At 36.7% G+C, this 13468-nt stretch overlaps 2 protein-coding genes across 2 annotated transcripts; one reads left to right on the top strand and one right to left on the bottom strand.

Annotated features, from left to right (window-relative positions):
- The first annotated feature begins 49 nt into the window (after positions 1–49).
- On the top strand, positions 50–2368 carry LOC127938778 (N-alpha-acetyltransferase 20). Its single transcript, XM_052535641.1, has 6 exons — positions 50–175; positions 656–680; positions 778–868; positions 1430–1565; positions 1765–1910; positions 2075–2368. The coding sequence occupies exons 1-6, from the start codon at positions 123–125 to the stop codon at positions 2158–2160; spliced, it is 537 nt and encodes a 178-aa protein (XP_052391601.1). The 5' UTR covers positions 50–122; the 3' UTR covers positions 2161–2368.
- A 678-nt stretch (positions 2369–3046) lies between these two features.
- Positions 3047–12915, bottom strand: LOC127938777 (crooked neck-like protein 1). The gene is made up of 14 exons (XM_052535640.1): positions 12730–12915; positions 12409–12561; positions 10753–10844; positions 10518–10676; positions 10239–10405; positions 9600–9778; positions 9338–9508; positions 8952–9143; positions 8767–8826; positions 5618–5698; positions 4834–5073; positions 4602–4703; positions 4268–4516; positions 3047–3488 (listed from the first exon to the last, which is right to left on the bottom strand). The coding sequence occupies exons 1-14, from the start codon at positions 12775–12777 to the stop codon at positions 3129–3131; spliced, it is 2253 nt and encodes a 750-aa protein (XP_052391600.1). The 5' UTR covers positions 12778–12915; the 3' UTR covers positions 3047–3128.
- Positions 12916–13468: the final 553 nt, after the last annotated feature.

Here is a 13468-nt window from a genome sequence, read left to right as displayed (position 1 = left end):
CGCCGGTGTATTTCTCCATCGAGCCGACAGATGCCGCTGTTTAAAAATACAACGAAACGTCACGTGTGTGACGTAGAGGTGAGAGGTCAGAGCGTCGCCCTGCGCAGTGCGCACACGGGAGAATGACAACATTAAGAGCTTTCACGTGCGATGATCTGTTTAAATTCAACAATATGTGAGTTATAGAATGAAATACAATATATATAATAACGAAAAAAGTACTTTAGAATTGAATGTGTCTGACGATAATACGATAGTATTAACAATCAGCCACCTTCACCGGTGCAAGGCATGTTAGATATTCATTCAGATCCTATTCAACATACAGATATTCATCAATATAAATTATAAAGAACAAGTAAGGAGTTTTATTTATGTATTGTCATGTATCATAGTATTTTACTGTACTCGGGATTTTCTTCCACTCTGAATCATTTATATCATTTAACTGTGTATTATCTACATGTTGAACATGATCTGGATAAACATGTAGTGATATCGTAGTTTTACCTCTATAAATGTTAATAATCATTCTATCAATAGTGTGTTAGAACACTGTAATATGAAAAAAAAAAAAGGTTTGTTTCTATATGCTGCTCATCATATATGAGATTGTGATAATATTTACATTAACGTGTGTATTATTATCCCACAGTAATCTGGACCCCTTGACAGAAACTGTATCCTTTAAAACACACCACAAAATGACCAAATATGAATTAGTCTGGCACTGTTATATATATTTATTAAAAAACTTAACTTGAATTAATTGGCCAGTATGGAATTCCTTTCTATCTTCAGTATTTGGCTCATTGGCCGGAGTATTTCATAGTAGCAGAGGCTCCAGGCGGTGAACTGATGGGCTACAGTGAGTCAAACGTGTCTCTTTCTCATCTCTGTCACTTTGTAGCTCAAAGTGCATGTAAAGGATCAAAATTAAGACATTGTTTACTTACTTTGATGTCATTACAAACCTATATGACTTACTTTGTTCTGGGGAATCTAGAAAGACATTTATACATTAGAAATCTGACATGTTCCTGTGCAAAACAAGATTACATTGTGGGAACATTTATGTACATTTATGTTTAAAAAGGGGATGGACTGAACTGAATAATAAAAGGGATTGATGTCATCTGAAAAGGAAAGTGGTTTCAGAGGCAGAACAAATTATTAATAAAATATAAAATAAAAGAGACAGAAGCAGCAGTTGTGAGTGGGGTGGCCAACCCTAACTCAACCCCTGCTTAATTGCATTAAATATTTGTAATATGTTAAACTGTAAAAATTAAGTGCACGTGTTAGTGCACTTAATTTTGACAGCACAACTAGAAACATTTATTAAAACAGTAACTAGCAACATTTGGATTTGGTGTAAAACTGTCTGACAGGAGTATTTATAACCTGTATGTTAATGGTCATCCTGTAGTCATGGGAAAGGCAGAGGGGTCCGTCGCTAGAGAGGAGTGGCACGGGCACGTCACCGCTCTCTCTGTGGCCCCCGAGTTCAGACGACTGGGTCTGGCTGCCAAACTCATGGAGATGTTAGAGGAGATCTCAGAAAGGTACAAGTTACATTGTGTTGTAGCATTCCTTATTTGAAATATCCTATCTGTTAAATAAATGCATGTAAAAATGAAAACAGGCAGAACTGTATAATCTGAAATAATATTATCAGCCATAATATTACTAGAAATATAAGTATTGGCCACAGTATCTGTGCATCCTTACTCTAAATGAGCCGTTTGTTTGGGTTTTATTTAGGAAGGGTGGATTCTTTGTGGATCTCTTTGTGCGAGTTTCCAATCAAGTTGCTGTGAATATGTACAAACAGCTCGGCTACAGCGTGTACCGAACCGTTATAGAGTATTACTCGGCCAGTAACGGTGAACCTGATGAAGATGCATATGGTGGGTTATTCACTTATTACACTACTGTCCAAAATTTTGGGTTTGGTTATTACCTGGAAAACAATAAAATAAGACTTGAATCACAGCAAAGTCTTCTGCAAGCTAAACTCACATTTCTTCAGAAAACGTACAAATCTTATTTTACCATTCTTTCGTTTTGACAGATATGAGAAAAGCTTTATCCAGAGACACAGAGAAGAAATCTATAATCCCGCTTCCACACCCCGTCCGGCCAGAAGATATTGAATAACATTAACATGTGGCTCTCTGAGATCAACATTTAATTGGGAAAACAGACATTTGATTTTTTTGGTCACAATGTTGGAGAGCCACTGCTTTGAATGAATTAGTTAATAAAGCTAAATCTTATGGACTAGTTACATTAACAAAGTTTAATGCAAACACCTGGCGTATTTGTCTTTTTTAATAAAATATAAAAGGCTTTTGTGCAGGTTGAACATCTGTCTCGTTGTTTTTCCTGTAACAGTGCAAAGGCGGTCCAAATAAGGCAGGGAACACCATAGTGACATAATTATAATAAACTTGTGTCATAGCATATGTCCATGCACAGCTTCAATAAATCATTTCCATTAACACGAGACTACCGTATTTTTCGGACTATAAGTCGCACATAAGTATAAGTCGAATCAGCCCAAAAATACGTCATGATGAGGAAAAAAAACATATATAAGTCGCACTGGACTAGAAGTCGCATTTATTTAGAACCAAGAACAAGAGAAAACATTACCATCTACAGCCACGAGAGGGCGCTCTATGTCTTCAGTGTAGACTACAGGAGAACTGAGCATCATAGAGCGCCCTCTCGAGGCTGGAGACGGTAATGTTTTCTATTGGTTCATTTATCTTGGTTCATGTCAAATTAATTTTGATAAGTCGCACCTGACTATAAGTCGCAGGACCAGCCAAACTATGAAAAAAAGTGTGACTTATAGTCCGGAAAATATGGTATGTGTCTCCATTCGTACTATATCAGTGACCTGATTGCTCAGTCATCATAAATAACATGACAACTCCTCAAACGTTTGCGATGTGATTCCCACTGATTCTTCAACTACAATCTAAACGATGATCGGTTTGAAGGACGCCATATTGAATAACAGTAAGTGACTGGCACATTTGGTTCACACCTTTATTTTGTTACAAAAGAAAAGAAATTGATAGAAAGAAATGGAGACACATAACATGTCAAGTTCCGTTTTAGAGTTTTTCTGTGTCTGCTTTTGTTTCTTCCGTCTTGTCTTTGTCATCCTCACCATCACTCTCGCTGTCACTGCTGCTGCTCTCATCATCACGATCGTCATACTCTTTTCCGGGCTCTTCTCTGTGGGCCGCAGGTCCCTGCTCATCTGGTTCTGAATTCTCTTGTGCTTCCTTTCCTTGTGGAACCTGCTGTTCTTCTTCTTCTTCTTCTTCTTCTTCCTGCTCTTCTTCATCCTCATCCTCCTGCTTCTGCTGTTTCTTCCACATCTTGGCCATGGCCAGCAGTTTGAGGTTGGGCTGGTTGGCTGCGTCCTCAGGGAAGATGTAGTCATAATATTCCTCCCAGCCTGCATCCGACTGATAAACAAAAGACAATATGTTAGGGATGCCTAGGGTCGACTTAATTAACAATTCATAGGTTTTCAATTCAGGAATGATTTCTGAAAAATATTCAATACACAATGAGACTCTGATTTCAAATAATTCTTTTTTTTAAGTGCATTAACAGGATTATGTAAATGATTAGGTAGGAAAATTTGTTTTAATCTTATTTTAATTTGCAAAAAAACATTGATGTACTAAAGCCATCAGAATGGAACCAAAAACTGGTTTAAAAAAAAAAAACACTGAACCATGGGCTTACTGTATTGTTGCATCCCTAGTGCATGTACAGAGTACATGGAATAGAATTATATATAAATATAAATATTGAATTAAACACACTAAGAAAGTATCCAATAATTTGCACATACAAGTAATTAAATACTTTTTTTTTAATACTCAATGATAATTGACCAAATTCTAAAATCAATTCTTGACTATAACAAAGATTTCTAATTTTAAAAACTCGTGTTTTAAGATTAATGCGCATGCATCTGCAGGCCAATATAATAAGAAAACGAGTGTCACCATGTCTCCATAAATTAAATGTTTTAATATTTAACAATATTGAATGATATTTTAACAAATGACATTTCATTCCGTGTTTAGCCTTTTAAATAGATTCTTTACTGAAACAATCAACATTTCAAAAATTCATGTCTCAAGATTGATGCATCAAGAGAACAAATGAATCATACTGTCCCTACTTTCATGACACCATCATGAACCGGACATAAGAAGGCATAAACTCTCACCCCGTCCTCTGCTGTGATCTTCCTCCTCTTCTTCACCTTCTCCGGCAGGAGTTTCTGGACTCTCTCCTTGTTGGTTAAGGATCCGAACTCGTCCTCAAAGTCTCTCCAGGACTCCAGGAGCATCAGACGTTCCTCTTTCTCTTCACAGCCCTGCATACTCTTATTGGCTTCCTCAAAGATCTGTCTGCATCGCTGTATGCGGTCGTCACTGTCGATGGACAGCTCAAACTGGCCAAAGCTGATCCAGACCTACAATACAACCAGATCGGAAACAAATGCATCAGATAATCATTTAGAATGAGCATGGTGTGTTGGCGTAAATTTGATGGCTTACTTTGACATGTTGGGTACGCTGTAACAGTCTCTTATAAAGTCCTCGTGTGTTGTCGTACTCTTCTTGCTCGATCTCAAAATCAATGTATGACTTCCACAGCACCTGATGTAAACACATGGAATAGGTTTTTTTTGGGCTTTATCAGGCTTTTATGGCACATATAAGTATGATATAATGAGAATATGGAGGGGAAAAAAAACTGTAGAGAGAGAGAGAAATGTTAAGTAGTGACCTCTGGCATGTCGAGTCGTGGTTGTCCAATGGCCAGTTCAAATATGGCTCTGGCCCGTTCGGTGTCTCCCAGGATGGTCTCCAGCTCGGCAAACTTGATCCAGGTGGTGCAGTTTTCTGGACTGAACTCCAGATACTTCTCGTAGAGCTTCCTGCAGCGGTCAAACTCCCTCAGCTGTAGCTCCAGCTCGATGTAGCCTTTGAACAGTTTGTTTTTGGGACACTTTCCAATAGCTGTGCCCTGACAGGAGAAAGGTCAGAGGTCAAACTCTGCAGTGTGTATGACGTACACTACCTTTCAAAGGTGTGGGGTCATTTTTTAAAAGACATGAAAGAAATCTCCTATGCTCTTAAGGTTGCATTTATTTACTGTATTCAAAAATACAGTAAAAAAATTATTTAAAAAAGTGTAATAACTGATTTCATTTGAATTAAATATTTAAAATGTAATTTATTCCTGTGATCAAAGCTGTATTTTCAGCATTATTACTCCAGTCTTCAGTGTCACATGATCTACAGAAGTATTCGAATATACTGATTTGCTGCTTAAGAAACATTTCTGATTATTTTGATTTGAAAATATATTTTTGTGGGAACTGATTTTTTTTTTCTGGATTTAAAAAAAAATAGAAGTTCAAAATAACAGCATTTATTTGAAATATAAATCTTTTGTAAAAGTTATGTCTGTCACTTTTAATCAATTTAATGCATCCTTGTTGATCTTACTGAACCTAAACACAGCAGAAGTCAAAGTATACAAGTGTGTTTAAGAGTGAAACACTTACCAGGCCACGTCTAGCATTCGGGAGGTTTTTTTGTCGGATTTCAAACTGCGCATATAAGAGCCAAATCTTGGCAAATGTAAACTAGGTATAAAACACAGGCATACAGGCTTTAGTTAGAAAACTACTTAAAAACAGTAGTTACATCATTATGAAACACCCTAGGAAGATTTCACAGATAAAATACGTGTCAAGCACAACATTTTTCAGCTGCTAAAATTGTTGCAAAGTAGGGCTGTCGCTAATGATTTTTTGGTAATAGAGTAATTGGTAGATTATTCTGACGATTAATGGAGAAACTGGATATATTTTGGTGGTAATTAAAATAGACCAAAGTCTTTAAAATTACTTAAAATCAATGTATAATAGCAATGAGGCAATAACAATCGGTTCATATAAAAAAATCAAAAGCAAGTAATCATATAGTTTTAATGAACAAAACAGCTAAAATACAATGTAATAAAACAATATAATCATAACTTATGTACATTATGTGTTTATTATTATCAAATGCCTGCAGAGGGCGCCAACATCCTGATGATTGTTTTTACAATTTAATAAACATTTAATTCAGATGTCCACTTATTCTTTATTATTTGGCCACATCTTTATGATAGAAATCCTACAGCCAGTGTCATTTCAAAAACATGTGGACATCAAAACATGCAACCTCAAAGTAAGGGCCATCCTAAAAGAAAGTCTTGCCACCCCTGCTGCCACCCCAGTTGGCAGCAACGAATTAAAGGTTATGGCCAATTTGAAAATTTACGAGCGTGAATCTTTCATGATTCCTGATCCCGCTCCGAACTCCCGAACTGATTCAAATGATTTGCGATCCCCAAACTGACTCAAATGATTCACGAACCCGCTTTGAACTTCCGAACTGACTCAAATGATTCGCGAACCAGCTACGAACTCGAGAACTGATTCAAATGATTCGCGATCCCGCTCCGAACTCCCAAACTGACTCAAATGATTCTCGATCCTCATAACTGACTCAAATGATTTGCGATCCCGCTTCGAACTCCCGAACTGATGCAAATGATTCGCGATCCCCAAACTGACTCAAATGACTCGCGAACCCGCTTTGAACTCCCGAACTGACTGAAATGATTCGCGAACCCGCTCCGAACTCCCGAACTGATTCAAATGGTTTGCGATCATCCCCAAACTGACTCAAATGATTTGCGATCCCGCTACGAACTCCCGGACTGATTCAAATGATTCGCAATCCCCAAACTGACTCAAATGATTCGCGAATCCGAATTTGAACTCCCGAACTGACTCAAATGATTCGCGAACCCCAAACTCTAATAATTTACAAAGTATTAATATACTGTAATATTTTTTGTTGCTGTTGTTGCTATAAAAACAGACCTAAGCCATCAATAGCCTTTAAAATGGCTTAAAATGCATTATATAAAAAAATAATGAGGCAATAATAATTGGTTAATAATAACACTGTTAAAATACATCATGTAGGCAAATACAAAATAAACAATTTATGTACATGTTATTACAAATGCCTTGTGATTGCTGCTGTTACACTTAAAGGACAATCAAATCCTTGTTTAGGCTACTGACCAAACATTTAATTCAGACATTGACTTAATCTTTCATTTTTGGCCACCTTTTTGCTATAGATGACACAGGCTTTATAATTTCTTCAACTAAAAACTTTCATATCACAACCCTAACAAAAATAAACCATGGTTTTATCATAGTAAAACTTCTTAGTTTCCTTTTGCGTGATTTCTGAATGCTTGAGACTATAAAATAAATTAGAGTCATAATAAAGTTATAGCCACAGGTAAATGTCGAGAGCTACAATTGTGATTTGTAAATAATACAATTTATTCATTTAGTTTTTTTTTCCATCATCATATTTGAGGAAGGGGGGCACAACAATAAATCCTGCTTATGGGAACCCTTAAGGTGCTGTTATACACGTCTCTGTGAATGTGTGCTCCACTACACACACACACACACACACACACACACACACACACACGGAAGCACGCGTGGTGTTTTCAGCTCTTCACTATATTGACGCATGATGTATGCTACACATGTGCACGTCAGCGCGCTATGAGAGGATTTCAACATTTAATTTGATTAAACTATCGTCATTCATTCGTATTGTATACACAGACAGAAACGGCAATGTCTTTACGACAACCTGTCAAAATAAAATTCCGGTATAACTTGAAGAAATTCAAACAGAAATATATTGCACAGTAGAGTTTGCTATACTTCAAGTATTAGCATACTTGATATGCTATACTTCCTATTAGCTAATAATAGTAGTTAATTAAAAAACACAGAAACCAAAATAAAAGTTTGGTCCAACTCAAAGAAATTAGGTAAGAAATTGCTTAGTAAAATATACTTAAAAAAGCTATACTAAAACATTATTTTAAAGGAATATCACACAAGTTTTCATAGAAATTTTAATTTAAGCTTGCCAAAACAATAACACCATATTTTTCAAAAACAATTTCTAAAAGTACATTTGTATCTGTGCCTATAATGTTTATTCATTTATTATTATTGTCAGCTAATAAAACCCTATGCTTCAGAGACCATATTCATATAACAAGTCTAAATGTAGCTCTTGACTGGTTGAGTTAGATGATGATTAACACTAAACAGTAGAAAATCAGTTGAGTCTCCCCAGCTGGAAATGTCATTGGCTGTTAAAATCTTGTGTTTCTTATAATAAAATTGACATTTTAATAACACTGAACCTTTTATAATGCTCTTAATTACATGTTGATGCATACTGTATGCATTAGTGAGTGTGGGGGTGCTTATGGGGTATGGTCACTTATTCCTTATATGTTTGTAATGTTTGTTATGTTTGTTATAACGGTTTCAAATGCAAGACATTGATTGCATGAGATTAAGTTTGAAAATGATAGCCTGTGTCCTTTTGTAGTATATATACGTCTGCCATATGTTGCCACCCCTCAAAAATTCCTGCCCCCTTCTCGCCACCCCATCAATATTTTTCTAGATCCGCCCCTAGTGACAGCCCTATTGCAAACTGTCCAAAAGTGCACAGAATTAACATTTTAAGGACTGGTTCACCAAAAATGACACGAGGTTGTGTAAATAGTGTTTTTAAGCACCATTAAGACTGACAGATTTACCTTTTTGTGTGGTATAAGCTCCAGACATGCCTGGTACACCTGCCTCGTTCTCTCAGGGTCCTAAACAAACCAGACTAAACTTATGTCACCAAGGTCTGACTCTAAACATGCAGATGTAATTCCACAGCTTAACTGAGAGATGCAAATGAATGCTGAATACTTCAGCTCACTGATGTCTATCATACCTTGACCTCCAGCTCCTCGTAGAGAGCGTAGTTAATCCACAGGTAGATGTAGCGTCTCCAGTGTCTCTTCTCTTGGATGGGAGGTGTGTTGGCTATCGCTCTCTCGTACACTTCTCTAACCGTGTCTGCATCGGTGTCACTCTCCACCAGCCGCAGGTAATCAAACCAGGCATCATAATTGTGTGGGCTCGCCTATAGAGGGGGAAATGATGATATTAAGCAACAGAGTTGTTATGAAGCAAGAAACCGATGTTTTGAATATGGCTAGAACTACAAACTGGTTTAGCAAAGACCAAAAGGTTTCTAAGCAAGTCATTTGTTTTTTTGTTTGTTTTTAAATCAGAACTAAGATTAAGTATTAATTTTGAGGAAGGGTTTATTGTCACCTTGACTTCCTCTTCATACTGAAACCTCCTTTTGCTGACGATCACGTCCTCGATTCCTCTCCTGTCTCCAAATCTCTTCTCAAACACTGTGTAGTTCTTAAACAGCTCCTGGGCCTGTTGCTTGGGGACTCTGTCCAAAGCGTATTTATAGATGATGCGAACTCTCTCAAACTAAAAGACACAAAGCAAACGGTCAGGTCTGAGCAGGAAACATCAGAAGGGTCACGTGTTTACTGGATGGCGTTAACACAGGGCTTCATACCTCTTTCTGTTTCTCCTCAAATCTGGAAAAAGCCACGTAGAGGTTCTCGTTGATGTGCTCCTCACCATAAAACTCCACAGCTCTCTCGAACACTTTCCTCGCACGAGCGATGTAGCCATGCTTCTCTTCAAAGTGAGCGTACTTGATCCAGTTCTTCACTTCAGGATGAACCATCACAAGTACTTTGACATTAAGGATAACAACAGTACATTTTTATGTAACAGCCAAGCATTCACTCAGATGACAATATATGTATAATACGTATTTTTATATATGTTTTATAAGTCAAAATTGTTTCTTTAGCGCTTTTCAGAAATTCTTGATGTTAATGTTTAGAGTACCTCCATGCCTTGTGCATTTAGCAAATTCAAGCTGGGAGATAATAGTTGCATTATGCCACAACAAAAAATCAAGCAGCTGATATTTGCCATATAATACATATAACTCCACAGAAGTATACTGTATGTATGCAGCTGAAGTTGGACATACTTATTTAACTTTATATGAAAAGTTGGGCGATAATATAGTTTCATTGTGCTATGAAACAAGGCAGTTGGGATTTGCTATGTAGTACTCATGTACTGTATGTGTATTGTGTCCGGATAAAGCTGGTGAAACAGACTATTTATGAAAAGATATATTTCTCATAGATGCTGCGGGATTTGTCCACTTCCTTATAGCGCAGCTCAAAGTTGATGTACGAATGCCAGGCCTGCTCCTCCGGCTCCCACTCCATCCAGCGCTCAAACACCTGTCTGCAGCCAGCAATGTTCCCCAGCATCTCCTCCATATAGGTATACTTGTACCTAGTGCATAAACATAGGAATAAAAGAATGAAGCAGGAGTCACAATAAGAAAAATAAATAAATCAGAGTATCTATGTCTGAATGCATTAATGATCATGAGAAGGAAGCTCACCAGAACTGATTGACGCGGGGCAGGATGGTGATGGCTCGGTCCCAGATGTTGCGAGCGTGATTCACCTGCCGGTTTTTCATCTCCATCTCTGCATACTTCAGCCACAGCGTGATGTTGCGGTGATCTACGTCGAGCGCACGCTCGTAGATAGAGCGAGCTCTGAAGACAATAAAAACAGTTAAAGAAATCACCTCCAGTCTAGGATTCTGTCATCAGACACGAAACTGAAACTCACCTCTGGACCTCCTTCAGGCTCTCCTCCCATTGTGCGTACTTGATCCAGTTGCTGATGACAGTTCTGTTCTTCCTGATGTTGTCTTCAAACCCCTGAATTGATAGAAAAAAGTTGAATGTGTTTGGATATGTACCGTAGCAATTGCATTTTTAGGACCCTGGTAAGTTCTTATTTTCTATATGATAACACCAAGTTTTTGAAAGTACTATGATAATACTATGTTTTCTGGAGCTGCACCATGGTAATGTCATGTTTTAAAGCATGTACCATGGTAATAGCATGTTTATGGCATGTACATTGGTAATACTATATTTTTTGGGACACATACCATGACAATATAATATTTCCTGGACATGCACTGTGGTAATACCAGGTTTTTGGACATGCATTATGATAAATTCCATGTTTTCTTGAGATGGTATTATAATATATAACATGGTTTTATAATATACTTAAAAGCATGCATCATGGCAATTATACCATATTTTATTACATTTTTATTGATAATACTTCTGTTTTGTGGCATATAACATGACAAGAGTAATACCAAATTTACTGGACATGTACTATGGTAATACAATGTTTTACTTATGGTAACAAAATATTTTTACAGCATGTACCCTGGTAGTACCATGTTTTATGGCAGGTTCCACCTTAAAAGTTAAAACTATATTTTTGGAGCACATCCCACAACAATGTTTTCTGGACATTCCCTAAAGTAATGTCATGTTTTCTGGAGATATCATGATATCATGACAATACATTTTAAATTTAAGCCTGTACCATGGCAATCAAATGTTTTATTGCATGTCCACTGGTAATACCATGTTTTAGGGGCACGTACCATGACAATATCAAGTTCTCTGGACTTCTACTATAATAATAATACTATGTCACTGAGGCATATACCATTACAATACCATGTTTTATGGACATGTACTATGGTAAAGCCATGTTTTTTGTGCATGCACCATGTTTTTAATACCATGTTTTCCAGAGATGTACTATGTCAAAGCCATGTTTTTAAAGCATGCACCATCTTTTTTAAACACCATGTTTTCCAGAGATGTACTATGGTAAAGCCATGTTTTTAAAGCATGCACCATCTTTTTTAAACACCATGTTTTCCAGAGATGTACTATGGTAAAGCCATGTTTTTAAAGCATGCACCATGTTTTTAAAACCATGTTTTCCAGAGATGTCCTACGGTATAGCCATGTTTTTTGTGCATGCACCATGTTTTTAATACCATGTTTTCCAGAGATGTACTATGGTAATATCATGTTTTTAAAGCATGAACTGTGACTGAACTAAACTGACCTGAAAAATGACTCTTTTGAAGTTGAAGATGTTCCACAACAGATGAACATTAATACTGTTTAGTATATATTTTAGTGTCAAGCTGCTTCGAAACAATCTGTATTGCTAGAGCACTATATAAATAAATGTGACTTGACAAAACCATGTTTTCTGTACATATACTTTGGTAATACCGTCTATTCTAGACATTATGGTAATATCATGGTGCATGCATATAGTAACCACACAGTACTATGGTATGCATCACAGTAGCTGTAACCGTTGTACTACTACTTGATACATCATGCATTTTGCAAAACATGTCGTGATCATATACAGAACATACAGCAGTTATACCTTCCTCTTCTTCAGTTTGTAGTCGTTGAGCTCTTCTGCATCAGTGATTTTCTGTTTGGGTGGAGGAGGCAGCAGCTCGAGCTCTCTCTCCTTCGCCTCTCTGAGCAGCTGCTCCGCGGTGATCTGCACCTCTGCTGGGGCTTTATTCTTCACCTGAACACATAACACAAGATAAGTAGAAACAAAAACCACGTTTAGCTCAATTAACTACATCTAGAAACATGATATAATAGGTGTTTACAGTGAAACACAACCGCTTCGCGTAGCTTACATGCTAATGCTAACTCACAAAACATTGTTTATTTTATTAAGTTACGTTACCTTCGCCACTTTCGGAATTCTCTGTTTACCCGCCGCAGTGGACGCCATGATTGTTACGCTCCTGTCACTTTACTAAAAGGCAACTTTATGTATTTATTTACGTTTTTAAACTTCGATAAGCCGCTAAAAACGTTTCGTTAGCATGCCGTGTGTCGCGCGTCGCGTCTGACGTGACACGCTGTAACATTTGACCTCAGTACGTCACGGAGCTCCGTGGTAAAAATAAAAACAAATGGCAAATATTTAAGCCTACAACTATAGCACATTTTATGCCTGTATCTAATCGTAACTATTTGTATGTTTTCTTAATCGTATTAGATTTGCAATGACCACATCACTTCATCCGTATGGGAGTTGGGAGAATCGATGTCATTCATCTACTGTAAGGGTTAAGAGTTAAGAAAATTATTACGTAATTAGTTAGTCTTACAAAAAACAAAATGAAAATAAATAAAAAATAATAATCAAGCATATAAAAAAAAACTTTTTGTTTTTTGTAGTGAAAAATTAAATACAACAAATGACTAATTATTAATGATTAATGAATAATTATTTTTAATTAGATAAATATACATATTAATTACATTATTAATAAAGCAATTGAAATAGTTACACTACTTATTACATTTTAAATAAGGTAACTTGTAGTCTGTAACCTGTTACTTTTCCAAACTAACCTTACCAGCACTGTATACGCATATAAATGCCTAAATGTACATATTAGTACAGAAAAATGTAT

Source organism: Carassius gibelio, chromosome A20 (assembly GCF_023724105.1).
Source record: "Carassius gibelio isolate Cgi1373 ecotype wild population from Czech Republic chromosome A20, carGib1.2-hapl.c, whole genome shotgun sequence".
NCBI lineage: Eukaryota > Metazoa > Chordata > Actinopteri > Cypriniformes > Cyprinidae > Carassius > Carassius gibelio.
Note: the sequence above shows the minus strand (reverse complement) of the source record. Positions and strands in the feature narration are given on the sequence as shown.

What these genes read in the sequence shown, in the direction of transcription:
- LOC127938778 (XM_052535641.1), top strand. Translation starts at nt 123, where the DNA reads ATGACAACATTAAGAGCTTTCACGTGCGATGATCTGTTTAAATTCAAC. An exon ending in TTAGAGGAGATCTCAGAAAG is followed by an intron (nt 1,566 to 1,764) that starts GTACAAGTTACA and finishes GGTTTTATTTAG; the next exon opens with GAAGGGTGGATTCTTTGTGG. An exon ending in ACCTGATGAAGATGCATATG is followed by an intron (nt 1,911 to 2,074) that starts GTGGGTTATTCA and finishes TCGTTTTGACAG; the next exon opens with ATATGAGAAAAGCTTTATCC.
- LOC127938777 (XM_052535640.1), bottom strand. Translation starts at nt 12,777, where the DNA reads ATGGCGTCCACTGCGGCGGGTAAACAGAGAATTCCGAAAGTGGCGAAG. An exon ending in ACGAGGAGCTGGAGGTCAAG is followed by an intron (nt 8,827 to 8,951) that starts GTATGATAGACA and finishes TGGTTTGTTTAG; the next exon opens with GACCCTGAGAGAACGAGGCA. An exon ending in AGCGTACCCAACATGTCAAA is followed by an intron (nt 4,517 to 4,601) that starts GTAAGCCATCAA and finishes GTTGTATTGTAG; the next exon opens with GTCTGGATCAGCTTTGGCCA.